The sequence below is a fragment of the Ovis canadensis genome, chromosome 14 (assembly GCF_042477335.2).
Source record: "Ovis canadensis isolate MfBH-ARS-UI-01 breed Bighorn chromosome 14, ARS-UI_OviCan_v2, whole genome shotgun sequence".
Lineage (NCBI taxonomy): Eukaryota > Metazoa > Chordata > Mammalia > Artiodactyla > Bovidae > Ovis > Ovis canadensis.
The window spans coordinates 58,434,302-58,461,645 of NC_091258.1; the positions used below are offsets into that span (position 1 = coordinate 58,434,302).

At 40.4% G+C, this 27,344-nt stretch overlaps 1 protein-coding gene across 2 annotated transcripts; it reads left to right on the plus strand.

Annotated features, from left to right (window-relative positions):
* The first annotated feature begins 8,680 nt into the window (after positions 1 to 8,680).
* On the plus strand, positions 8,681 to 19,428 carry LOC138418112 (zinc finger protein 181). 2 transcript variants are annotated; one of them, XM_069549033.1, is made up of 5 exons: positions 8,681 to 9,386; positions 10,289 to 10,364; positions 15,748 to 15,868; positions 16,131 to 16,226; positions 17,210 to 19,428. In XM_069549033.1, the coding sequence occupies exons 2-5, from the start codon at positions 10,356 to 10,358 to the stop codon at positions 18,691 to 18,693; spliced, it is 1,710 nt and encodes a 569-aa protein (XP_069405134.1). In that variant the 5' UTR covers positions 8,681 to 9,386; positions 10,289 to 10,355; the 3' UTR covers positions 18,694 to 19,428. The 2 variants fall into 2 exon arrangements, with proteins under 2 accessions (XP_069405134.1, XP_069405133.1); XM_069549032.1 differs by having other exon boundaries at positions 9,148 to 9,386; positions 16,128 to 16,226.
* The last annotated feature ends 7,916 nt before the right edge of the window (positions 19,429 to 27,344 follow it).

Here is a 27,344-nt window from a genome sequence, read left to right on the forward strand (position 1 = left end):
GGGATTGGAATGAAAACTGACCTTTTTCAGTCCTGTGACCACTGCATGGGTGAGTGTTAAGTCACTTCAGTCGTGTCCAACTATTGCAACCCCATGGACTGTAGCCCACCAGGCACCTCTGTTAATTGGATTCTCCAGTGAAGAACACTGGAGTGGGTTGCTATTTCCTTCTCAAGGGTATCTTTCTGACTGGGGGATCAAACCTGTGACTCTTACATCTCCTGCATTGGCAGGCGGGTTCTTTACTACTAGCGTCTCCTAGAAAGCCACCTGGGAAGCAGTAACCACTGCTGACTTTTCCAACTTTGCTGGCATATTGAAAAAAAAGAAGATATGAAAAATGAAAAACTACTGAAATGAATGAATTATGCATGATCAGGGGCTTTCCTGGTATCTCAGCCTGTAAAGAACCCACCTGCAGTGCAAGAGACACCAGTTCGATTCTTGGGTCAGGAAGATCTCCTGGAGAAGGGATAAGCTACCCACTCCAGTACTCTTGGGCTTCCCTGGTGGCTTAGCCAGTAAAAAATTCGCCTGCAATGTGAGATACCTGGGTTTGATCCCTGGGCTGGGAAAATCCCCTGGACGAAGTCATGGCAACCCACTCAAGTATTTTGCCTGGAGAATCACCATGGACAGAGGAGCCTGGTGGGCTACAGTCCATGGGGTCGCAAAGAGTCAGACACAACTGAGGGACTAAGCACACTGAGTGCAGCACTTTAACAGCATCATCTTTTAGGATTTGAAATAGCTCACCTGGAATTCCATCATTTCCACTAGCTTTGTTTATAGTGATGCTTCCTAAGGCCCACTTGACTTCACACTCCAGGATGTCTGCCTCTAGGTGAGTGATCACACCATTGTGGTTATCCAGGTCATGAAGATCTTTTTTGTATAGTTCTTCTGTGTATTCTTGCCACCTCTTCTTAATATCTTCTGCTTCTGGTATGTCCATGCTCTTTCTGTCCTTTATTGTGCCCATCTTTGCATGAAATGTTCCCTTGGTATCTCTAATTTTCTTAAAGAGATCTCTAGCTTTTCCCATTCTATTGTTTTCCTCTATTTCTTTGCATTGTTCACTTAGGAAGCCTTTCTTATCTCTCCTTACTATTCTTTGGAATTCTGCATTCAGATGGGTGGGCTCCTCTGATGACTAAGATGGTAAAGGATCTGCCTGCAATGCAGGAGGCCTGGATTTGATCCCTGGGCTAGGAAGATCCCCTGGAGAAGGAAATGGCCACCCAGTTTAACATCCTTGTATGGAGAATTCCATGGACTGAAGAGCCTGGTGGACTACAGTTCATGGAGTCACAGTTAGACATTCCTGCTTCATTGATTATGCTAAAGCCTTTGACTGTGTGGATCACAACAAACTGTGGAAAATTCTTAAAGAAATGGGAATACCAGACCTCCTTACCTGCCTCCTGAGAAAACTATATGCAGGTCAAGAAGAAACAGTAGAACTGGACATGGAACAATGGTTTGGTTCAAAATTGGTTAAGGAGAACATCAAGGCTGTACATTGTGACCCTGTTTATTTAACTAATATGCAGAGTACATTATGCAAAATGCTGGGCTGGATGAAGCACAGGCTGGAATCAAGGTTGCTGGGAGTAATATCAATAACCTCAGATATGCAGATGATACCACACTTATGGTAGAAAGTGAAGAGGAACTAAAGAACCTCTTGATGACAGTGAAAGAGGAGAGTAAAAAAACTGGTTTAAAACTCAACATTCAAAAAAACTAAGATCATGGCATCTGGTCCCATCAGTTCAGCTCAGTTCAGTCGCTCAGTCGTGTCTGACTCTTTGCAACCCCATGAATCGCAGCACGCCAGGCCTCCCTGTCCATCACCAACTCCTGGAGTTCACTCAGACTCATGTCCATCGAGTCAGTGATGCCATCCAGCCATCTCATCCTCTGTCATCCCCTTCTCCTCCTACCCCCAATCCCTCCCAGCATCAAAGTATTTTCCAATGAGTCAACTCTTCGCATGAGGTGGCCAAAGTACTGGAGTTTCAGCTTTAGCATCATTCCTTCCAAAGAAATCACTTTATAGCAAATAGATGGGGTAATGGAAACAGTGACAGACTTTATTTTCTTGGGCTCCAAAATCACTGCAGATGGTGACTGCAGCAGCTATGAAATTAAAAGATGCTTACTCCTTGGAAGAAAAGCTATGACCAACCTAGATGGCATATTAAAATGCAGAGACATTACTTTGCTGACAAAGGTCCACCTAGTCAAAGCTTTGGTGCCGGGGTCCAGCCCCGGTGGATCCAGGGAATTCGAAGGGTGGACGGCATTGGCATGAGAAAAACTTATTTACTGATTGATATAAGAAATATAAGATCAGATTAGGAAGAAATAGTGTAGTAGGAGAATTAAGTGGAGGAAGAGGGCTGAATAGCTTGGATTACGCGGAAGACCAATAAAATTCCAGACAAGGAATTTGCACCATCTACGTAGGGCCACCGGCGCTCGCTTGAATATCTAAGGGTGCCTCGCCTTTGGCTCCCTTCCGCGCGGGTCTTAACAGCCAGGGCAAGTAAGTAGACCTGGCGAGCCTCCGCGCCCCAGATGGAAATTCAGCCTGAAGTTAAAGAGCAGAGGGAAGGAAAGGGAGAGAAGAAGAGAGAGAGAGACACGGGGGGAGCCAGATTCCCAAGAAACCAGGCCGAGAGACTAGTCTGAGGAACTGGTCCCATCCTTTATTGTTCAGAAGGCCTTTTATACTTTTGATAAAACATGGAGATCAATGGGTAACACAAAATTATGTAGCGTTCGCAACCCAGACTCTTTCTGTATATCATTTTGTATACAAAAGGTCTCAGGTGATTTACATTATCTTCTGGCCAAGAGGCTTGTTAACACTTTTGGCTCTCTTCCTTAATGAATGTTAATTTCGTTTACCCTGAAGTGTTTTTCTTTAATCTGCATCTCCTTAAAGCACTTAAGTTACATCTCTATAGAACAAAGGCGCAGTGGGTTATAACAAAGAAGGTACTTAACTCAAAGATCTAATGTTGCTAATACCAGGTCTACTACTTGTTTTTCTATATACCAACTATATCTAAAAATAAAGGATATGAAAATTTAGCAGCAAGGATTGACTCAACAAATGAAACTTTTAATCAGTCCTATTCTAAAGATTTTGACCCTTCAGAAGCCCCTACATTCCTAGGATGTTTTAAGCTTCCTGTGCCTCCTGCGGTCAGGAGGCCTCAAACAGTCACATGCGCAGCTGTAGGAGTCCTGCAGGCAGGCTAGAAAGCTATCAGAGGGGTTTTTGGATTGAAACACTCTTTCAAATGCAGAAGACTAAAGCCCTGAATTGACTTTTTCCAGAGAATGTCAGAAGAGTGGAAAAGCAGAGCACAAAAACCGGCAGATTTTTGTTGGGGTACATGCTTAGGAATTTCCAGAGGGGCCCCTGAAGTCTGAGCAGCCTTGCGTATGTCAGCTTCCTTCCTCATGACCTTGTCACAGGCGGGGTTCCTCACACTGGCTTCCGGCACTTTGGTTTTTTCCAGTAGTCGTGACGGATGTGAGAGATGGACTATAAAGAAAGCTGAGCACTGAAGAATTGATGCTTTTGAACTGTGGTATGAAGACTCTTGAGAGTCCCTTGCACTACACGGAGATCAAACCAGTCAATCCTAAAGGAAATCAGTCCTTAATATTCATTGGAAGGACTGATGCTGACTTTGGCCACCTGATGTGAAGAACTAACTCATTGGAAAAGACCATGATGCTGGGAAAGATTGAAGGCAGGAGGAACATGCGACGACAGAGGATGAGATGGTTGGATGGCATCACTGACTCAATGGACATGAGTTTGAGCAAGCTCTGGGAGTTACTGAAGAACAGAGAAGTCTGGCATGCTTCAGTCCATGGGGTTACAGAGTCAGACACAACTGAGGGCCTGAACTGACTGATTCAGATGGGTATATCTTCCGTTTTCTCCTTTGCCTTTTGCTTCTCTTCTTTTCTCAGCTATTTGTAAGGCCTCTTCAACCATCTTACCATTTTGCATTTCTTTTTATTGGGGATGGTTTTGATCCCTACCTTCATACAGTGTTACAAACCTCTTTCCATAGCTCTTCAGGCACTCAGTTTACCCTTGAATCTATTTGTCACTTCCACTGCATAATTGTAAGGGATTTGATTTAGGTCATACATGAATGGCCTAGTGGTTTTCTCTACTTTCTTCAGTTTAAGTCTGAATTTAGTAATAAAGAGTTCATGATCGGAGTCACACTCAGCCCCTGTCTTGTTTTTGCTGATTGTATAGAGCTTCTCCATCTTCTGCTGCAAAGAATATAATCAATCTGATTTCAGTATTGACCATCCGGTGATGTCCATGTGTAGAGTCATCTCTTGTGTTGTTGGAAGTGGGCATTTTCTGCAACCAGTGCATTCTCTTGGCAAAACTATGTTAGCCTTTACCCTGCTTCATTTTGTACTCCAAGGCCAAACTTGCCTGTTACTCTATTTCTTCCAACTTTTGCATTCCAGTCCCGTGTGATGAAAAGGACATCCTTTTTTTTTTTTTTTTTGGTGTTAGTTCTAGAAGGTCTTGTAGGTTTTCATAGAACTGTTCAACTTCAGCTTCTTTGGCATGAGTGGTTGGGGCATAGACTTGGATTACGTGATGTTGAATGATTTGCCTTGGAAACGAACTGAGACCATGTTGTCATTTTTGAGATTGCACACAAGTACTGCATTTTAAACTCTTTTGTTAACTAGAGTACTACTGTATGATTCACCTATCTCACTTATGGATATTTATCCAAAGAATGTGAGAACACTATTCAGAGAAATATATGAACCCCTATATTCATTGCAGCATTACTTACAATAGCCAAGACATGGAAACAGTCTAAGTACCTATAAAAGGATGAATGGATAAAGAAGATGTAAGATACATGCACAAACATAATGGTATACTAATACTACTCAGCCATAATAAAGATGAAATCTTCTCATTTGGAACAACATGGATGGACCCTGGGGGTATTATGCTAAGTGAAAAGTGTCAGACAAAGAAAAGATAAATATTCTATGACTTCACTCGTATGTGGAATTTTTAAAAAAACTAATAAAAACCAAAAACAAATACATAGATACTTAGAGAACATAGTAGTAGTTACCAGAGGAGAAAGCACAGTGGGGAGGGAGGATAAAACTGGTAAAAGGGATCAACGTATGGGAACAAATGGAAAATAAATGATTGCAGTTATATGAAGTTCCCAGAAGCATAAAAGCAGTTTAGAGTAGGGAGGATGGGAAGACTGGGTAGAGTGGAAAGTGATAAAGCATATAAGATGTTTTCCTATCTTTTTCTTTCTTTGTTTCCCTTCCTTCCTTCCTTATAAAGTACCTTCAGTACTCCAGCATGGATCTTCATGTTGGAAATGCAGTGTTGAGAAGAGACCTATACTTTGTTTCAGTAAGTTTCAGTCAAGTGCTTGCTGTCAAATAATAAACAAATTGGTGAATTACCACGAGTAACAAAAACTGGTGAGTGTTGGGTGAATAATTAAAACAGGATGGTATATAGAGGGATAGACGGCAACTGTAGAAAGACTGGGAGGAATGACCCATTTGAGAAGGTGAAAATAGAGCAAGAATCTAGAAGACAAGATAGAACAGCAGTGAGGTCATGAGGAGGAACCTTTAGGCAAAAGTCTTTATTTAAAGGCTGGTATGCATGTGCTAAGTCGTTTCAGTTGTGTCCAACTCTTTGTTGACTCCATGGACTGTAGCCCTCCAAACTCCTCTGTCCATGGGATTCTCCAGGCAGGCAAGAGCATTGGAGTGCATTGCCATGCTGTCCTCCTGGGGATCTTCCTGACTCAGTAATCGAAACCACAACTCTTGTGTCTCCTGCATTGGCAGGAGGGTTCTTTAACCATGGAGTGCCATCTGGGAAGCCTGTTTAATGGCTTGAAAGTGAAAGTTGCTCAGTCATGTTCATCTCTTTGTGACTGCATGGATACACACTCCATGGAATTCTCCAGGCCTGAATACTGGAGTGGGTAGCTGTTCCCTTTTCCACAGGATCTTCCCAACCCAGGGATGGAACCCACGTCTTCACACTGCAGGTGGATTCTTTACCAGCTGAGCCACCGTTTAAAGGCTTGCTGCTGCTGCTCCTGCTAAGTTGCTTCAGTCGTGTCCAACTCTGTGAGACCCCACAGACAGCAGCCCATCAGGCTCCGCCGTCCCTGGGATTCTCCAGGCAAGAACACTAGAGTGGGTTGCCATTTCCTTCTCCAATGCATGAAAGTGAAAAGTGAAAGTGAAGTCACTGAGTCATGTCCAACTCTCAATGACCCCATGCACTGTAGCCCACTAGGCTCCTCCATCCATGGGATTTTCCAGGCAAGAGTACTGGAGTGGGTGGCCGTTCCCTTTTCCAAAGGATCTTCCCAACCCAGGGATGGAACCCAAGTCTTCATACTGCAGGCGGATTCTTTACCAGCTGAGCCACCGTTTAAAGGCTTCAGTTCAGTTCAGTTCAGTCGCTCAGTCGTGTCCGACTCTTTGCGACCTCATGAATCGCAGCACACCAGGCCTCCCTGTCCATCACCAACTCCCAGAGTACACTCAGACTCACGTCCATCGAGACAGTGATGCCATCCAGCCATCTCATCCTCTGTCGTCCCATTCTCCTCCTGCCCCCAATCCCTCCCAGCATCAGAGTCTTTTCCAATGAGTCAACTCTTTGCATGAGGTGGCCAAAGTACTAGAGTTTCATCTTTAGCATCATTCCTTCCAAAGAAATCCCAGGGCTGATCTCCTTCAGAATGGACTGGTTGGATCTCCTTGCAGTCCAAGGGACTCTCAAGGGGGCATAAATGTGAGCACTGAATTAACATGTGTATCTCTGTGAGCAAGAAAAATGGAAGGGAGCAGAACTTTTTCTTCTCCTAGTTCATATTCTAGAATGTGCCCTTAAATAGACAAATTCTAACAGCAAAATAATTTATTGTAAATATTGCCTAATATAAAAGGGAATGAAGGCAACTTAGGGTTAGTAGAAGGGAATGGGTTCAGTATGGCATGTGAAGTGTTTTCCTGTTTCCTTATTGATCTCTCTCAGCCCCATTTTCTTTCTCAAGTGACTGGCATATTTGTTTTAAACTGGTTTACCTATGCCTAAGTCCCCACTCCATCTGCCCTTAATTTCTCCTCCTTAGTCTCTACTCATCAGAGTGCCTCTATCCTTTCTGTCAAGAATTCAAATCATGTAGCATTCACACTTTAGCAGTTTAGCTTTGAAGTAATTTGTTCTTTTAAGTACTGGTCATAAATTGCTTTTGAAACAGGACTAGCCCTACATATAAAGTTCTTCTCACCTCTGCTCCCTAACCACATCTAGTCCTTTAATGTTAACCCTGCTTCCCCATGAACTTAATTCATGTCTCAAATATCTGAGGACCCATAATGAGAAGTCTTCACAATTCTTCCAAAAAACTCCTAAGGAAAAGCAGCAACAATGAAGAATTTCTATGTAAGATTTTCTGAAAGGACTGAGTAGAGACTTTATGTTTTAAAGTGTTTCCAGAGTGGTAGCAATCCCAGATTTTGTCTGAAAATCAAACTATATAATCTGTAGGAAAGAGAGGTACTTTCATCTAAGGATATTGGGGAGACCAGTAAAATCTCTTTTCAGGGACTGAGCAGCACACAAAGGTAACCAACCAAAAAAGGAAACAGCACGAACTGAGTACAGAAATTTAAAAATTTACAAAGATTCATAAGATCTTCAGATTTCCTAGGTGGTGCTAGTGGTAAAGAATGCACCTGCCAGGAGACATAGAGATGCAGGTTTGATCCCTGGGTCAGGAAGATCCCCTGGAGGAAGGCATGGCAACGCACTCCAGTATTCTTGCCTGGAGAATCCCATGGACAGAGGAGCCTGGTGAGCTACAGTCCATGGCGTTGCAAAGAGTCAGACACGACTGAAGCGACTTAGCACACATATCTTCAATATTGGTATTATCATATTATGAATCAACTGTGCCTCCCATGTTACACAAATTTTTGAAAAACTGAACACAAAAAAATACACTGGAAAGGGAATTATATTAGATAAATAATAAATCATTCAGACTGCAATACAGAGACAGAAAGATGGAAATTAGAGGAAAATAGAGTGGAAAAATCTACCTAACAACTAACTGGAATTCACAAGAAGAGGAGAAAAAATGGAGAAGAGCCCAATATATGGAGAAGGAAATTTTTCTGAGGACGGGAAGATGCCACTTAACAGATTCAATCTGCTCAACAATCCCAAGCAGGACAAAAGGCAAAGAATTTCATAAAAAGCATGAGAAAATTCTCTCATGCTATTTACAATTTTTTAAAAAAACAGGTTAAATGAATTTAATTTAAAAAGAAAATAAAGGCGACAACCCAAATTAATACCAAGAGTAGAATGCTCTGGCCTTGATACATCTGTCCAGCGCCTGTGTAGGTGGGCTGGGCAAAGTCCCAAGGGCAGAGGAGGGTCAGAGGAGTGGTTTTTCCCACGATTGAGGGTTTTTATCCTCAAAACCCTCACTTGAGTCCGATAATCCTGAGTCCTTCGAGGACATGTAATGCACATCACCGTGGTAGTCAGTGTCCAAGCGACGGCGGACCCCACGAACTTCCGGGAAGTGCAGTTGGTCCCCGTTCAGCTAATGTTGTGACAGCGCGGATATAGGGTATTTGGGGAAATACAGTCCTGGACAAGTGGAAGCTAAATACTCAAGAGCAGTAGTACAAGCCGAGCAGAGTGGCAGCAAAGTTTTGAATGACGGGTCTTCGGCTGGCAGAGGCCACTTCTTGTCCCGCACCAGCAAGTCTGCCCTTGTTCAAGGAGGAAAACGTCTGCACGAGCACAGAAACGACCCAAAAGACGTTTCACGGCCTCATAATCTTCAGGGAAACATAGGTTCCCGGTTTGGGCTCTCATTATCTTCACAGCGCTTGTAGACGCTGCCGTTGGTTTCGGGAAGCGAAGCTCGCCAGAGACGACTGTTGTCCCTGCATTCTTCCGAGGGGATCGACCCTAGTAGAGTCTCCAAGCGGTGTAATTTCTCACAAGGCTCAACCCGTGGTCTCGCGGTGCTCCGAGATCGCGCGGCCGCTGAGCCTCCTGGGAAGTGTGGTTTTCTGGAAGGCAACCGTGCGAGTCGCTGGCAACTTTTCTCCGTGAAGCGGAGGAGTCTGAGAAGTGCCGACCGGACCGGTGCTCCGCCTGGGGCTGCCCGGCGTTTGTCTCCGACCCAGCAGCAGTATTCTTGGTCCTGAAATCGCGCAGGACTCTGGGCAGCGCCGTTCCGGCGAGGCAAGCGGCCTTTGTTCACTACAGCTACACGGCGCGTCAGGTACGCGGAGGTGCCCGCCGTGGACGGCTTCCGTGTTGGTGGGGGTCTGCTGAGCGGTCAGGCAAGTGTGGGTGCGCGGAGGGTGGCCGGCGCTGGGCACGGCCGCCATGACCTCTCAGGTCCCAGCGTCCACCCCGCGGTGTGAGCCCAGGCAGGCCCCTGGCTCCTCTGGGCCTCTGTCCTGCTTTGTAAAAGGGGAGTAAGGATGGCGCTTACCTCTAAGAGCTGTTGTAAAAAAGGAAATGGGAGAGCGAGTGTGCGTTATACGCACTGAAAAAAAAAAAATTGTGTAAACCCTAAATTGCTTCAGTGTTGCCGAGTTTCAGTTTTTCTCATCGTTTAGTTAAAAAAGAAATCTGGAATAATGTGAATGCCCACCATGCATAGTGGTGAAGATCGAAAGAGCTCTTATTTAACATTATTATTACTGTTGTTTTATGAGTCGGTCACTTATATATGGGCTGCGCAGGTGGCTCAGCGGTAAAGAATCCACCTGCCAGTGCAGGAGACGCAGGAGACCCCCTTCGATCCCTGGATAGGGAAAATCCCCTAGAGAAGGAAACGGCAACCTGCTCCAATATTCTTGCCTGAAATTTTACATAGAGGAGCCTGGCGGGCTACAGTCTATGGGGTCCCAGAGTTGGACACGACTGAGCGCGCGCGCGCACACACACACACACACACACACTCAGACACTCATGTATATTTGATAGTTGATGTACATGTAGATGCCACCTGGTTACCTCTTGCCAAGGAACACATTGTTAATTCAGGGAAAGGTTGGACCCCTAGAAAGTGATTCCCAGTGGGATCCTCCATGCAGGTGTGTCCTGAGCTGCGAGATTGTTAGATACGCCTGATTTGTCATGACTGCTTTTTCCTGTTTTGATCTGCCTTTTCAGGCACTGCCCTTCTATAAGAAGACAACCTGGAAAGAGGACTGTGTCGACTATTGGAAATTGCAGAGTCATGTTTCAGGTAAGTTGATTTGTCCCCAAATCTTCCTAAAACACCCACTTATCAGGACTCTTGAGTGTTTGCTTTGCCTCTCCTCCCAGTTCCCACCTCACAAAGTTCACTTAGGGATTGGATCTTTGATTCCTTTCATTAAAATAAAGCATGGAGCCTGCAAAACTCCAAAGTATTTTCTCTCAGTGCTCTTCTTTTCTATCAGTTTTCTGCTAGAAGCAGAAAAGAGAAGAGTCTTGAGCAAAACTTTTTTAAAATTATGATTCAGAATTCAAGTTTGGAATTTTAGGTATTTGCTTTATGGTTGTTTAAGCTGTATCATGTGGTCTCTATTAATGGTATATGTTAGTCTTTTCAGTTATTCAAGTCAAGAGATGTTTGGAGTCATCCTTGAGACCTCCCTTTCTCTTATAATTCACATTGAGACACTGTAGTTAGATCTAAAATATACATAGTATATCTACACAACCTGACCATTGGTTACCACATCACTGCCACTGCCACTGCCTCCCTGGTCCAAGCCACTTAGGTTATTGCAGTAGTCACCTTGCTGGATTTCCTGCTTCTGCCCTTGACCCTCTTCAGTCTTCACAATACAGCTGTCACAGTGATCCTCTTGTTATATAAAATCCTGTCATTCCTCAGCTTAAAACTCTTTGGTGGCCCTAACTCAGAAATCAGAATTGTGTAGTGACAAAAAACTTTGCACAGTTAGGTTGTCTTATTACTTTCCTGATTTCATCTTCCATCTGTTTCTTTGTTCTCTGGGAGCAACAGCCACACTGGCTACCTGCCTCCAGGCCTTGGAAGTTGTACTATCTGCATGGAATATTCTTTACCTAGATATATACAAGCTTGCATTCTGACCTCCTTTGTGTCTTTGCTCTGTAGTTACTTTCTCAGTAAAACTTCCCTGAACACCTATGTAAAATCGTAGTCACCTTCTCTTGACTATCACTTCTACTCCTCCATCATTGTGTTGTTTTTCAAAGCACTCTCCTGTCCTGATGGCTCATCTGTAAAGAACACGCCTGCCAATGCAGGAGACACAGGAGTCACAGTTTGACCCCTGTCGGGAAGATTCCCTGGAGGAAGAAATGGCAACCCCCTCCAGTGTTCTTGCTTGGGAAATCCCATGGACAGAGGAACCTGGTGGGCTGTAGTCTATAGGGTCTCAAAGAATCAGACACGACTGAGCATGCATGCACACACATCACTCACTAGCTGCTACACTGCACTGCATGTGTTTGCTATATGCATATGCTCATTGTTTATCTCCTCCTATTGGAAAGGATATTTTTTTGTTGACTGTTTTATCTTTAGTGGCCAGAGTGGTATCTGGTATAGCCAGATACTTGGTAAAGAGTTGTTGAATGAAGGAGTGATGAGAAAATGATGGGAAAGAATCATGGAGTGGAAATGAAACCTGTATAGGAGAAGGTGTGAGTGGCATATATGCATGTTGGGCAGTCTGTTTCTTGGGAATGTTAGACAATTAGAATTTAAATAAGTCTTTTTTTTTTTTTTTAGGTAAAAGCTAAAGTGAACTAACTGCCAAAATCATTCATTGACTTATTTTCTAAACACTTAACAAATAACTGTTAGGAGATTCTTACATAGGTTTCTGTCATTGGTACACAAGATTTCATGATCTCATGCAGTACTGTCAAAGAGAACTTTCTGTAGTGGCGGAAGTATCCTACTTGTGTCCTGTCCATTGTGGCAGCCACCAGCCCCTTATGACTGTTAAGCAGTTGAATTATAACTGGAGTGACTAAGGAACTGACTTTTTTATTTTATTTAAATTTAATTTTAATTAAATTTTATAGCCAAATACAGTGGCTACTGTATTGAACAATACAGGACTGGTATGGATGAAACTGGAGACTATTATACAGAGTGAAGTAAGCCAGAAAGAAAAACACCAATACGGTATACTAACACATATATATGGAATTTAGAAAGATGGTACCGATAACCTTGTATGTGAGACAGCAAAAGAGATATAGATGTATAGAACAGTCTTTTGGGCTCTATGGGAGAGGGAAAGGGGAGGACAATTTGGGGGAATGGCACTGAAACATGTATAATATCATATAAGAAACGAATCACCAGTCCAGGTTCGATACAGGATGCTTGGAGCTGGTGCACTGGGATGACTTGGAGGGATGGTACGGGGAGGGAGGAGGGAGGGGGGTTCAGGATGGGGAACACGAGTACGCCCGTGGCGGATTCATGTTGACATGTGGCAGAACCAATACAATATTGTAAAGTAAAAAAAATTTAAAAATTTTTAAAAATAAATAAATTTAAAAACTAAAAAAACATTAAGGTATTTATTTAATATCTAAGTTCTAGGGACAGAGGTGAAATAGCATCCCAGGCTGCTGGGACACTGAAGGGGAAGAGAGAGTTGAAGCATCCCTTCCTGGAGTTGTCTAGGTGGCCCATAATACCAGGGAGGCAGAGGTGAAAGTGAAGTTATACCAAACTGAGAGAACACCTTGAGTATAGGTAGAGAGGCCTAAGAGAGTCTTTCAAGGAAATGCAAAAATTTTGTGCAGCAGTGGTTTTCAAACAGGGTTGACTTTGTTCCCCTTAATCCCATTCATAAGAGACATTTGATAATGTCTAGAGACATTTTCTGGAGAAGGCAATGGCACCCCCCTCCAGTACTCTTGCCTGGAAAATCCCAGGGACAGGGGAGCCTGGTGGGCTGCCGTCTATGGGGTTGCACAGAGTCGGACACGACTGAAGCGACTTAGCAGCAGCAGCAGAGACATTTTCAGCTGTTAAAACGGGGGTAGGGAATAGTTAAGGGGAGTTGCTACTAGTATCTGAAGGGTCGAGGCTAGGGATGCTGTTAAACATCCTAAAATTCTCAGGACAGCCCCCACAGCAAAGAGTTGTTCAGCTTAAAATGTCAGTAGTGCCAAGACTGAGAAACTTTGATTTAAATAAAGATCAAAGAATATGTTAGAGTATGTGGGGTTTCTTCTCTGGACTATTAATATTATGATATTGATTAATATCAAAACTTAAAATATGAAATATCTTTGCATTGGTAGAAAAAAACATGGTGTTTTATTCATTTAATATAGTGTTGACTTTTCAGTTGGGCTTATCAGGTGAGATTTGTAAAAGCTGATCATTTTAAAGATCACTGTGGAAAACAGGAAAAGATGGACATTTTCTCAGTTCATGTGATAAGGCTTGTATAACCCCCATATCTAGCTAAGAGCAAATACAGATGGGAAAAATACTTTTCCCTGGTGCCAAAGGGAGACCTTCTCCCCTTTCCTTTTCTTTAGAGTGTTTCCTTGAGAAAAATATGTAACTATATCCTTTCCCCTGTCCCTTTGAGATGTTTATAAATCTTTTCAAAGCTAAATAAGCCTCTGCCAGTTTTACAGAGCATTAAAGTCTTTCTTAAGGGCATTGATGGCACTAGTGGTAAACAACCTGCCTGCCAATGCAGGAGACATAAGAGATGTTGGTTCGATTCCTGAGTTGGGAAAATTTCCTGGGAGGAGGGCATGGCAACCCACTCCAGTATTCTTGCCTGGAGAATCCCATGGACAGAGGAGCCTGGCAGGCTATGGTCCGTAGGGTTGCACAGAGTTGGACACGACTGAAGCGACTTAGTATGCCTGTGCAAGGGCCCTGGAGACATCCCTTTGAAATGAAAACATGAAGGAAGATGCACCTCTGTCTCCCTATCTGTATGGGAGTTTAGCCTAGACTTCTGGCTTCAGGTCTAAATAAGCTGAAAATTTTACAGTAACCAAACAATGTCTGTTTCACCAATGAAACATAGTAATAATGACATTTTAAATGCACTGAAGGAAATTCAACCAGCTCCATATTCTTGCCTTGGACAGGAAAAAAAAAGGAAAGCCCTTGGACAGAGGAGCCTGGGGGGCTGCTAACTACCTGCTTGTCATAAAGATAATGAGTTTTGAATTTTTTCTTTGGAGTAAAGGCACCTAACACAGAGGACTACCCCAATAACCAGGTGAATTTAGGATGAACTATGTGTTGCAATAGTTCATCCTAAATTCACCTGTAATTGCAAAGTGATGTCTCCAAGGCCCTGTGCATGCATGCTAAGTTGCTTTACTCATGTCCGACTGTGTGACCCTGTAATGGATTGTATCTGACTGACTTTATAAAAGGGTGAGAGTTCTTTCTGTCCTTGCAGTCTCATTAATTATTAGCTATTATTATTATGAAGTGCATTACAGTCTGGTTTAATGCTTTCTCAGTAATAAAACTGTTCTCTTTTTACATTATAGAAAGGATTTTCTGCTTGGTAGATTTGATTGATTTTTAATTTCCCCAACACCAGACAAAGGTAAATTCTCTCTTTAAAACCAAAGACCAGTATCACTGGTGAACACACGTGTAAAACACCCAAATGAAGTAATATAGTATTGAATCTATAGTTGGAATGAACAATTTACAGTAGCCAAACAATGTCTGTTTCACCAATGAAACATAGTAATAATGACATTTTAAATGCACTGAAGGAAATTCAACCAGCTCCATATTCTTGCCTTGGACAGGAAAAAAAAGGAAAGCCCTTGGACAGAGGAACCTGGGGGGCTGCAGTCCATGGGAGTCACAAAAGGGTTGGACACACTTAGGAGCTAAACAACAACAAATGTATACATGTTTTTTTCACATATTTTAATTTGACTAGCCAATAAGTTATGATTGAACATTTAAACTTTTTCTAAAATTTTTCCACTTTAAATAATACCATGAATGAATACTGTTGGGAAGAAATCTGTTTTCTTAGGATATTTTCCTTAGGATGTGTCTTATTTTTTCTTTGCTCTTCCTTTAAGGTTCTATTTAAAGACTGCCAAAAGGCATGAAACCATCCTTCAGTCCTTTTGCCCAGGAGTCTCAAATTATTTTAATTATAGATTATAAGGGTTAATTATGTACCATAAATGTTTTTGCTTTTTGTTTATAAAGTGGTTATATATATGATTATGTGTTTATCTTTAATATAAAGATGTCTTTTTTTGAGCCTATTGTATTCTTTTTTTTAAACTTAATTCATGTTTTATTACTTGGCACATAAGCTATGAAAAACAAAACTAAGCATTTGACTAAATGCTGTCAAATGTTGAATGCTGAATTTAAAAAATTTTATGATTCTGTTCCCTACTCTCCTGAAGCAGAGTTCTTGTATTTGTCTCTTACCCTTATTGTATAACAGTGCCAAGCACATATCCAATTATTACTTAGATCAGATTCTTGATCATTGTGACAACTGCTGGAATCTTTTTCCCTTTCTTCCACACCAGGGTAATTTTATCCTTTAATCAGTGACAGAAGAGGCCTGGGCTATGATTGAGCCTAAACGTGTTTGCTGTTTCAGGTGACATTTAGTGATGTGGCCATAGACTTCTCTCATGAAGAGTGGAGATGGCTCAGTTCTACTCAGAGGGATTTATACAAGGATGTGATGGTCCAGAATTATGAGAACCTGGTATCCCTAGGTAAGTATATCTCTTCCTTCCCCTCAATGGAGATCTTACATCTGCCACTGTGAATTGCTAGAGATCTTTTTTAGTAAATGGCTGAATTTTTGTTTCACAGTCCTAAGGACATGTATAGTTTTGTTTTGTCCTGCCTGAAGCTTATCGTCCCATTTCAGTGAACATCCTTCAGATCTTTCTTTGGTCCCTTTTATGGTGATGGTCTCTCCATAAAGACCACAACTTAAACAGTGTTTTTTTCTAATGTTTTTCCTGCAAGCAGGTCTTTCTATACCTAAGCCGTATGTGATTGCTTTATTGGAGGATGGCAAAGACCCTTGGATGGTGGAGGAAAAGCTGTCAAAAGATATGTTTTCAGGTAAGTCATGGTGAATCAGGAAACAGATCTTCGTTTAAAGATGCTTGTGTAAAGTAGAGAGGCATTTTAGTATATTTTAGAGATACTGTTATCAGAGATTCCAGAAGTAACAAAATTGAGGGATGCTTAGATTTCTAAATGACAGTTCCTCTATCCTAAATTATTATCTTTCTGTATTACTCATCTGATCAAAAGTGGAGAGTTTTGCCATCATTATAATCCAAATTGTCATTTATTTGAATTGAAATAAGGCAAATTTTTCTGTTACATGTCCATGTAAGGAAAAATATACAAATGGTTTTAGGCCAAAAAAGCTGTCAACTAAATGGAAAACCACTTTACCCCTGAGGCAGAACTTCAAAGATCAAGAGTGAACATAAATGTTAAAGGAAGTAAGGGATATATAAGAAGGTTTCTAACAACAGTATTTTCTGTCAGTAAATATTATGAGTTCACATAGATCCTACCTAAACTCACAGAGCTTAAATCTTTCTGAGCCATAAAGAGTATTTACATTATTTTGTTGTCATTGTAGCTATTTAGTGCGGTGCTGTACATTCTCCATATTAAGCATAATAATCTGACAGCAAATTGAGATTAATCAAAGTTTGGAGAACCAAGGCTGAGATAAAATGTAGTCGTTCATATAAGTATAGACACAAAATGTTGGCTTGGGATCCAGAATGCCTTTTGCATTTTCTTTCTGATAGTTTCATTTTTTTCCCCATAGACTGTCTATGTATTAATTCATTTCCCTTATTACACTCTGTTCCTGCCTCTGTGAGCTGTTTGTATTCTCTGTGCTCCATTTTAACTTTGTTCAGAAATCATTGAGTATATGAGAGTTGTCAGAGCTATGTGTTTTCTTGGCACTGGGGGGAATGACTTTATTTTTTATCCAATTCTCCTGTTTCTGACATAGAAGTTTCCTTTCAAGAAGTTCAGATAAAGCAGTGTTTTGCTCTTTATCTTATGTATTACAGATTGTAAATCAAGATGGGAAAACAAAGAATTATCAGTGAAGGAGGATATTTATGATGAAGATTTACCCCAAATGGTAATAAAGGAAAAAACTACACAACAAAATCATGAATTTTCAAATTTTAACAAGGACTTGTATTATATCAAAAAGTTGGAGGGGAAGTATGAAAATCAAGTAGAGCATTTCAGACCAGTGACCCTCACCTTTAGAGAAAGTCCCATTGGGGAAAGTGTTTACAAATGTAATGTGTTTAAAAGCGTCTTCCATTTAAAGTCTATTTTTTCTGAACCACAGAGAATTTCTGCTGAAGGGAAGTCACATAAATGTGATATACTTAAGAGCTTACCAACAAATTCAGTTATAAAAAATGAGAATATCAATGATGGAAAGAAACTTCTGAATTCTAATGAAAGTGTAGCAGCCTTCAGCCAAAGCAAATCTCTTACCCTTCACCAGACTTTGAATAGAGAGAAAATCTATACCTGCAGTGAATGTGGGAAAGCCTTTGGCAAACAATCAATCCTTAATCGGCATTGGAGAATTCATACAGGAGAGAAACCCTATGAATGTCATGAATGTGGGAAGACTTTTAGCCATGGCTCATCCCTTACTCGACATCAAATAAGCCACAGTGGAGAGAAACCTTACAAATGTATTGAATGTGGAAAAGCCTTTAGCCATGTCTCATCACTTACTAATCATCAAAGCACTCACACTGGAGAGAAACCATACGAATGTATGAACTGTGGAAAGGCATTTAGTCGTGTTTCACATCTCATTGAACATCTGAGAATTCATACTCAAGAAAAACTCTATGAATGTCGAATATGCGGGAAGGCATTCATTCACAGGTCATCTCTCATTCACCATCAGAAAATTCATACTGGAGAGAAACCTTATGAATGTAGAGAATGTGGAAAAGCCTTTTGCTGTAGCTCACACCTTACTCGACATCAAAGAATTCATGCTATTGAGAAACAATTTGAATGTAACAAATGTCTGAAAGTCTTTAGCAGCCTCTCATTTCTTATTCAGCATCAGAGTATTCATACTGAAGAAAAGCCCTTTGAATGTCAAAAATGTGGGAAATCTTTCAACCAACCTGAATCACTGAATATGCACTTGAGAAACCACACTAGATTGAAACCTTATGAATGCAGTATATGTGGGAAAGCCTTCAGTCACAGGTCATCTCTGTTTCAACATCACAGAATTCATACTGGAGAGAAACCCTATGAATGCATTAAATGTGGGAAGACCTTCAGCTGTAGTTCAAACCTTACTGTACATCAGAGAATTCATACTGGAGAAAAGCCATATAAATGTAATGAATGTGGGAAGGCATTTAGCAAAGGCTCAAATCTTACTGCCCATCAGCGAGTACATAATGGAGAGAAACCCAGTAGTACAATAAGTGTGGGAAAGTCTTTAGGCCATATGAGTCACTGTGTGTATGAAAGATCACATAATAGAGAAACTGCATAAAGGCAGTGTTCATCATGCTATACTGTAGCTGTAGATCTTCCCAGATTCAAAATCAGAAAATCTATACTGGAGAAAATTCTTAAGAATGTAATGAATATGGGAAAGTCTAGCAATGATATAAGCCTTATTGTTTGTCACAATTCACACTGTAGAGAGATTATGATGGCAATAAGTGTGGGAAAGACTTTAGCCAGCATTAATCCCTTAGTTGACATAAGTAAATCCACACTGGAGAAAAATCGTTTATATGTAACAAGTTGGGAAAGACATTAGGCAAACATGAATCTCTTAAGAAACATAACACACAGGAGAGAAGCAATACGAATATAGAGATTGTGGGAAGTCCTTCAGTTAAAATACATCCTTAATTCTCTACATCAGAGAACTCACACTGAAGAGAAAGTTTATGTAAGGAATGTAGCAAAGTGTTCGTTTACTAAGCTTACAGGCATCAGAAGATTAATGCTAGAACCACCTGAAGGATGTAGGAAATATGTGTAAGTCTTTCTTTGCATTGATGCTAATTTGTAAACAGTTCTACAGGAGAGCAAACAACCATAAATCAACATGCATATCATAAAGTAGAAGCATGCATTTTACTCCAGGTCCTACATAAAAATTAGCTAATGGGCATGTGAAGATATATAGTCACTCAGTGAATCCAGTAAATGTAATAAATGAACATTGCAATAAAAGTAAAAAGTGGTATGAATAAAAATTTTCATTTCTAATAAAGTGGTTTTGTATATGTTGAACTCCTTTGACACACTGATATTTCTTAGAGTTTTCCACTATCTTCCTCTTGACGAATGAGGATCAGCTTTCCTGTATAGCCTTCAGTGGAAGACCAGCAAACCTAGAAAAAAGTGGCCTGATCTCTGTACTAAGAATGTGACTATTTTGGTGAGGTTAATATACAGTCCATTTCCTGTTGACTTAAATGATGCATTTTAATTTTTATAAGTGCTGTGAGAATCCAACCAAGAAATTACATACAGTGAGGGATTAGAGCAGAGTGGATGTGCTTTTTAGTCCAAATCCTAAAGGATGAGTCCTAATTACAGTGACCATAACTGCAGATTCTGCGTCTGTAGATTCAGCCACTCACAGTTGGAAGTGTTTTTTGAAAAGTTTTCATCGAAAAAGTTCTAAAAAGAAAACTTAGACTTACCAGCTGTAGGCAATTATTTACATATCATTTACATTGTGTTTACAACTATTTACATTGTATTGGCTTTTGTAGTGGCTCAGGGAATACATCATATTAGGTGATGATTTTAAAGTATACAGGAGGATATGCCTAGGTTATAGCAACTATGCCATTTTATTTAAGGGACCTGGAGCACCTGCAGGTTTTGGTATCTGTGGAGGTGAGGCAGTATGTTGGTCCTGGAGCCAGTCCCTTGCAGATAAAGGACAACTGTAGGTAAGGCACATGTGTTCTCAAGGATTATTCTAGGCAAAGCAGACCAGCAAGTTTTATCATGTTTGATGCAGCTGAAATCCATTATGTAGTATCTAGTTTCTAGTTTTGTGGCTTAGGTATTATTACTGTTGGCATCAGTCATTTCCCCATCCCTTGATCATTGTTATGGAGGGTTGGAATTGAATAATCCAGAGCCATTCCCACAACTTCTGCAGCCTGCTCACCAATTTTGATAGCACTGATATCCTGTATCATAGCTTCTTGAGATATTTAAGAACACTTTTTTTTTTACACTGAAGCTTGACAGATAAATATAGTTTCTATAAGCGGGATGGCTTCAAATATTCTAAATGGAATAGCCTTACTGGCTCCACAATTTCTTATCTTGTGACTGGAGAGGTTATACAGATCAGTGACTGGGATTTTACGGACAATATTGCAAGTAAAAGGCAGTTAAATGCAGTTTATGTTTCAGGTTTTACTCTATGGCACTTGATAGTTGTAAGTAACAAATTATTTTAAGAAAGGATATTATATCATTGATACAAATCTGGTGTGGGATGAATGATAGGGTTTCCAACGTTAAATAAAATACTCTCCTACTCTGGTATGTGCTACTTTAATGGAAAGCCAATAGGTGAAGGCACATTCCATATCAATTCTCAGCAGATAGACTGGGTTTGGAATGGGATTTTTAATATTAAGAGATTTATATTTCCTCTGATTTAGTTAATAAGATTTATTTTGACATTCTATGGAATGTTGAAGGATCTTTGAGAGGTTTATAATTAAAGGAGCACAGGATGGTATCAAACAAGGATAAGAACATTTATAATTATGGATGGATTGGCCCCTACATGTATATTTAGTTGTGAGATAGTGGTGGTAGCTTTTTGTTTCTCCCATGCTCTGCCTTCTACTCTCCCAAGCACTGATGCCAAAGAGATGAACCAGTCCTTTAATCGCCCAGATTTTATTTGCTTTTACTACATAACAGGTTCATGCCATCTTGTTACTTTGTTATAAGATTCATCCAGATACTCATACTTTTTCACTTAAAAAGCATGAGCATACATATCATAATGTTTTGCAATTCTTAAAGTGCCTTCACAGTGATACTGAACAAGGAAAAGAAAGCCAGAGACTTAAATAAAGATAGCGAAGGTTTTAAGAAAGCAATGAGTATATACCTTCTTACAATAAGATTGAGCTGAGATTGTACTGTTGTTATAATATCACTGGTGGAGAATCATGCTCAGTCTTACTCAACCATTTCTTTTTTTAAGATATAAATTTATTTTAATTGAAGGTTAATTACTTTACAATATTGTATTGGTTTTGCCATACATCAACATGAATCTGCCACAGGTATACACGTGTTCCCCATCCTGAACTGGTTGAGCATCTACTGCAGTCAAGGTAAATAAGATGTGTTCCATACAATTTAAGAGCTCAAAAGTGTGTGTGTATGAAGAGCATAGGCTCTGGAGTCATGTTACCTGGGTATAAATCCAAATTGTGTGTATATTGACTTTGTACAACCTTGGACAATTTACCTTGCTTTACCATCTGTAAAATTATTTTCTCTGTAAAATGATATCTCTCGATTATGATGAAGATTAAGTAGGTTAATTGGTAAAAAATGCTTGGTACCTCAAAAGCATTTAAATAAATATTAGCTATTGAGTTCATCATTTTCTTCACATGACTGCATCATTCTGGTCTCAAATGTCACATCTTCTAGTGAGTTTTCATAATCAGTTGTCACTTAACTTACTTATTGATTCACCTTTTGGTGGCTTTTACAAGACACTCCCATTTCCTTCCAACAAATCCTCCTTTGGTAACTGAACGGTCTTGCAGGAAAATATATTTACTATCCAAAATACTCTGAGGAGACAAGAACACAGCATGGCTACTGGTAGGTGGGAGAGTATACTACACATGTCTTTTGGAGAAAGAGCAGAATGAAAGAGGCTTCAGATCCCTGTATGGAGGAGAGTAAGGCTTTACCCAGTATCAGAACCCTAAAAGACTTGAGCATAACCTCTCAATACAGGGTCCTCTGGGTTGAGTGCAACTGCCCTCACTGTTCCTGAATGGAGGTTCAGTTCAGTTCAGCTCAGTCATGTCTGACTGTGACCCCATGGACTGTAGCACACTAGGCTTTCTTGTCCATCACCAACTCCCAGAGCTTGCTCAAACTCATGTCCATCGAGTCAGTGATGCCATCCAACCATCTCATTCTCTGTTGTCCCCTTCTCCTGCCTTCAGTCTTTCCCAGCACCAGGGTCTTTTCCAATGAGTCAATTCTTTGCATCAGGTGGCCAAAGTATTGGAGCTTCAGCTTCAGCATCAGTCCTTCCAATGGATATTTTGGACTGATTTCCTTTAGGATGGACAGGTTTGATCTTGTAGTCCAAGGGACTCTCAAGAGTCTTCTCCAACACCACAGTTCAAAAGCATCAATTCTTTGGTGCTCAGCTTTATGGTCCACCTGTCGCATTCATACACGACTACTGGAAAAACCATAGCTTTGACTAGATGGACCTTCCATGTTATTGAAGATCATTGATGCCTGGGAAGTGAGAGTAGCTTCAATAACCTTGGGCTTGTCAGATGTTGCTAGAGATGCTTGTGCAGTCATTCACAAAGATCCTGAAAGAACTAAGGCACACATCACAGCACTTTGTGGGAGGCTAGCTTTGTGTTTGACACCAAAGGAGAGTCACACACTGTCTTTTAAACAGGATGCAATTATGTTAGAGAAAAGAAATGTCTATGATTTCACTGATAAAAAGACAATGACAAAGTTGTGTGGCTTGAGATACACAGAAAGTAAGCTCTGGCATTAGAGATTAACCGGGAAAAAATATAATGGAAACAAACAACATTGTTATTAGCAGCAGTTAGTTTCATGGCTATGTATAGCACACTGTATACCTGCACTGGATGCTAAGGACTTTGCAGCATTCAAACAATTAAATCTCCCAGTTCTGGACCCAAATTTCCAGGTTTGGATCAGCCTATTGATATTGGCACTTGCTTTCCATTAATCTAAGGAAATTTACTTCTCAAGTTTTGACTTCTGCACCAAAACAGAAATAGTTTCCATTTTATCAGATGGTTTTGAGAATTTACACATAAAGCAAACAATGGAGTACCTGGCACATGTAAGTCATTCAGTGTGTTTTTCTTACTTTTATTAATCCTCCCACAGACTATTATGTAAATGTTATAATCATTTTTATGACACAGTCAGCAACCTGAGACTCAGGCAGTACTAGCAAATATCCCAGAGTCACACATCTCAGGAACATAGGCTGAATTTGAAGATCTAGTGAAAGGCATGCAGTTGCCTCCTTGGCAGTATTGTGTCTCAGAAGATCAAAATTCTTTTGGCAATCACACAGATCTTCTCATGCCTCCTTGAACAAAAAATATTCCCTTAACCAAGTATTCTCTTTGATTCAGTTAGCCTAGAATGTCTCCAATATATTCCAGCCAGAGAGACTAATGTCTACCTTACAAAGTTCACTTTAGTGTCTGACAACAATTCCTCAGACAATAATGAAGAAAATGAGGGGTAAAGAAGTTATAAGGCATTTGGAAAATGATGAGTAAATTGGCAGAAGTTCCTCCTTTCCAGTAGTTAAATGTAAATGGATTAAACTCACCAGTCAAAAGACAGACAGTGGGAGATTCCAATACCCTACTTTCAGTAATGGATAGATCAACCACACGGAAGATAAGTAAAGAAAGAGAAGACTTGAACAAGTCAATTAAAACCTATTTGTTGTTGTTTTTGTTTAGCATTTTACATTACTCTCATTTTAGAACAACGTGAACACCAAGAATTTCCCCTAAAATAGGGAGACCCTATATTTAATTCTCTTTAACCAAACAAGGAAATAGAAACACAACTTAAAACAAAGGTGGAATGCTTATACATGTGTATTTGTTATAAACACAGGTGAAATACAGTTGACAAACATAGTCATATAGAAATTATTCAAACTGAAGGCACAATTGAATTAATATACGTAATGGAGAACAATAAATTTAATGAACTTGTTTCATATTTGCACATTGAAATTTAAGTATGATGTTTCTTTGAGTTGCCGTGTCTTTACCCGTTACAGTTGTATTTAGGAATAAGTGTAAAGTTTTATGAAATCTTTTTCCTCCAATATCTCAAATTGAGTATTTTTGCATTATGACAGTTGCCAAGACTTTTTGCCAAGACAGTTGCCAAGGGTTTTATGCTAGGTAGGACCTGACTATATTTCCTACAAAAATAAAAAATGTGTTTCATAAATTTTAAAATAATTATTTTTGACTATGAACATTAGTCCAAATTTAATATTTAACACAATTCAGATCAGCTTGCTATAATGATGATAGTTTATTACTCTTTCTGTTATTTAAAAAATAAAAACACACTTATAAAAGCCTTAAAAAAAATCTAACAGAGAAATAACAACCTACCTGAAAACTGCAAAATATATATTCTTCTCAAGTGAACATGAAACATTCTCCCTAAATTATTGATATCATCACACAAAGTAACTTAAGTGACTGCAACAGGATGAAATTATAAATGAATAAGGAAAACTGGAAAAATCACAAATACATGGAAATTAAAGTACACACTCTTAAACAGCTGCAATGTCCTAAAAATTCATACGATGAAATCCTACTAGCCAATTGGATGGTATTAGGAGGTGGGGCTTTGGGGAGGTGCTTAGGTCAGAAGGGTGGAACCCTCATGAATCAGATTAGTTCTCTTATAAATGAGATCTCACAGAAGATATTAAGAAGAGGTGGCAAGAATACACAGACGAACTGTACAAAAAAATGTCTTAATGACCCAGATAACCATGATGGTGTGATCACTCACCTACAGCCAGACATCCTGGAGTGTGACGTCAAGTGGGCCACCTTAGGAAGCATCACTAAGAACAAAGCTAGTGGAGGTGATGGAATTCCAGCTGAGCTATTTCAAATCCTAAAAGATGATGCTGTGAAAGTGCTGCACTCAATACGCCAGCAAATTTGGAAAAATCATCAGTGGCCACAGGACTGGAAAAGATTTTTTCATTCCAATCCAAAGAGCAATGCCAAAGAATGTTCAAACTTACCACACAATTGCACTCATTTCACATGTTAGCAAGGCAATGCTCAAAATCCTTCAAGCTACGCTTCAACGGTATGTGAACCAAGAACTTCCAGATGTACAAGCTGGATTTAGAAAAGGCAGAGGAACCAGAGATCAAATTGCCAACATCTGTTGCATCATAGAAAAAGCAAGAGAATTCCAGAAAAACATCTACTTCTGCTTCATTCAGTTTGTTGTGACTGTGTAGATCACAACAGACTGAAGAAAATTCTTTAAGAGGAATACCAGACCACCTTACCTGCTTCCTGAGAAATCTGTATGCAGGCCAAAAAGCAACAATTAGAAGCAGACATGGAACAATAAACTCATTCAAAATTGGGAAAGGTGTATGTCAAGGCTGCATATTGTCACTCTACTTATTTAACTTATCTACAGAGTACATCACGCGAAATGCTGGGCTGGATGAAGCACAAGCTAGAATCAAGATTCCTGGGAGAAATATCAATAACCTCAGATATGCAGATGACACCACCCTAATGGCAGAAAGTGAAGAGGAACTAAAGAGCCTCTTGATGAAATTGAAGTGTGTTAGTCGCCCAGTTGTGTCCAACTCTTTGCAACCCCATGGACTGTACTCCACCAGAATCCTCTGTCCTTGGAATTTTCCAGGCAAGAATACTGGAGTGGGTTGCCATTTCCTTCTCCAGGGGATCTTCCCAACCTAGGGATCGAACCTGGGCCTCCTGCATTACAGACAAATTCTCTACTGTCTGAGCTACCAGGGAAGCCTGATGAAAATGAAAGAGAAGAGAGAAAAAGCTGGCTTAAAACTCAACATTCAAAAAACTAAGATCATGGCATCTGGTCCCATCACTCCATGGCAAATAGATGGGGAAACAATGGAAACAGTGACAGACTTTATTTTCTTAGGCTCCAAAATCACTGCGGATGGTGACTGCAGACATGAAATTAAAAAATGCTTGCTCCTTGGAAGAAAAGCTATGACAAACATAGTGTATTAAAAAGCAAAGATGTTACTTTGGCAACAAAGGTCTGTAAAATCAAAGCTGTGGTTTTTCCAGTAGTCATGTATGGATGTGAGAGTTGGACCATAAAGAAGGCTGAGCACTAAAGAATTGATACTTTCAAACTGAGGTGCTGGAAAAGACTCTTGAGAGTCCCTTGGACAGCAAGGATGTCAAATCAGTCATTCTAAAGGAAATCAACCTTGAATATTCATTGGAAGGACTGATGCTGAAGCTGAAGTTCCAATTCTTTGGCCAGCTGATGCATAGAGCTGACTTACTGGAAAAGACCAGGCCAGGAGGAGAAGGGGGCAGCAGAAGATGAGATGATGGGATGGCATCATCAACTCAGTGGACATGAATCTGAGCAAACTCTGGGTGTTAGTGAAGGATAGGGAAGCCTGGCGTGCTGCAACAATGCAGTGACTGAACAACAACTCTCTAGCCCGTTTTGCTATTAAAGGACTCATTAAGAAGTCTGCAACCAGAAGGAGAGGCTGACAATCCTGGCACCCTGATCTCAGGCTTTCAGCCCAAGAACTGTGAAAAATAAATTTGCTTATAAGCTATCCAATCTTTTGTATTTTGTACAGCAGTTTAAATGGACTAAGACAACAATCCATGGGTCAATGAAGAAAACAGAAATTAAATCAGAAAATACTTAAAGACTAATGAAAATGAAAACACAACATACCAACATTTAAGGTACAGAGCAAAAACAGTGCTAGGAGGGAAATTTGTAGCAGTAATCGCCTACATAAAAAAGCAATCAAAAATCAATAGCCTAACTTCTGCCTTCAGAGACTATAAAAAAGACAAACTTTGGCCACCTCATGCGAAGAGTTGACTCATTGGAAAAGACTGATGCTGGGAGGGCTTGGGGACAGGAGGAGAAGGGGACGACAGAGGATGAGATGGCTGGATGGCATCACCAACTCAATGGATGTGAGTTTGAGTGAACTCTGGGAGTTGGTGATGGACAGGGAGGCCTGGCGCGCTGCAATTCATGGGGTCACAAAGAGTCGGACATGACTGAGCGACTGAACTGAACTGAACTGAAACCAAAGGCTACAGAAGGAAG

Bases quoted from the DNA above. Each gene is read 5' to 3' on its own strand.
- LOC138418112 (XM_069549032.1), top strand. The intron at 15,869-16,127 runs GTAAGTATATCT...TTTTCCTGCAAG, and splicing joins TGAGAACCTGGTATCCCTAG to CAGGTCTTTCTATACCTAAG. The intron at 16,227-17,209 runs GTAAGTCATGGT...TATGTATTACAG, and splicing joins GTCAAAAGATATGTTTTCAG to ATTGTAAATCAAGATGGGAA.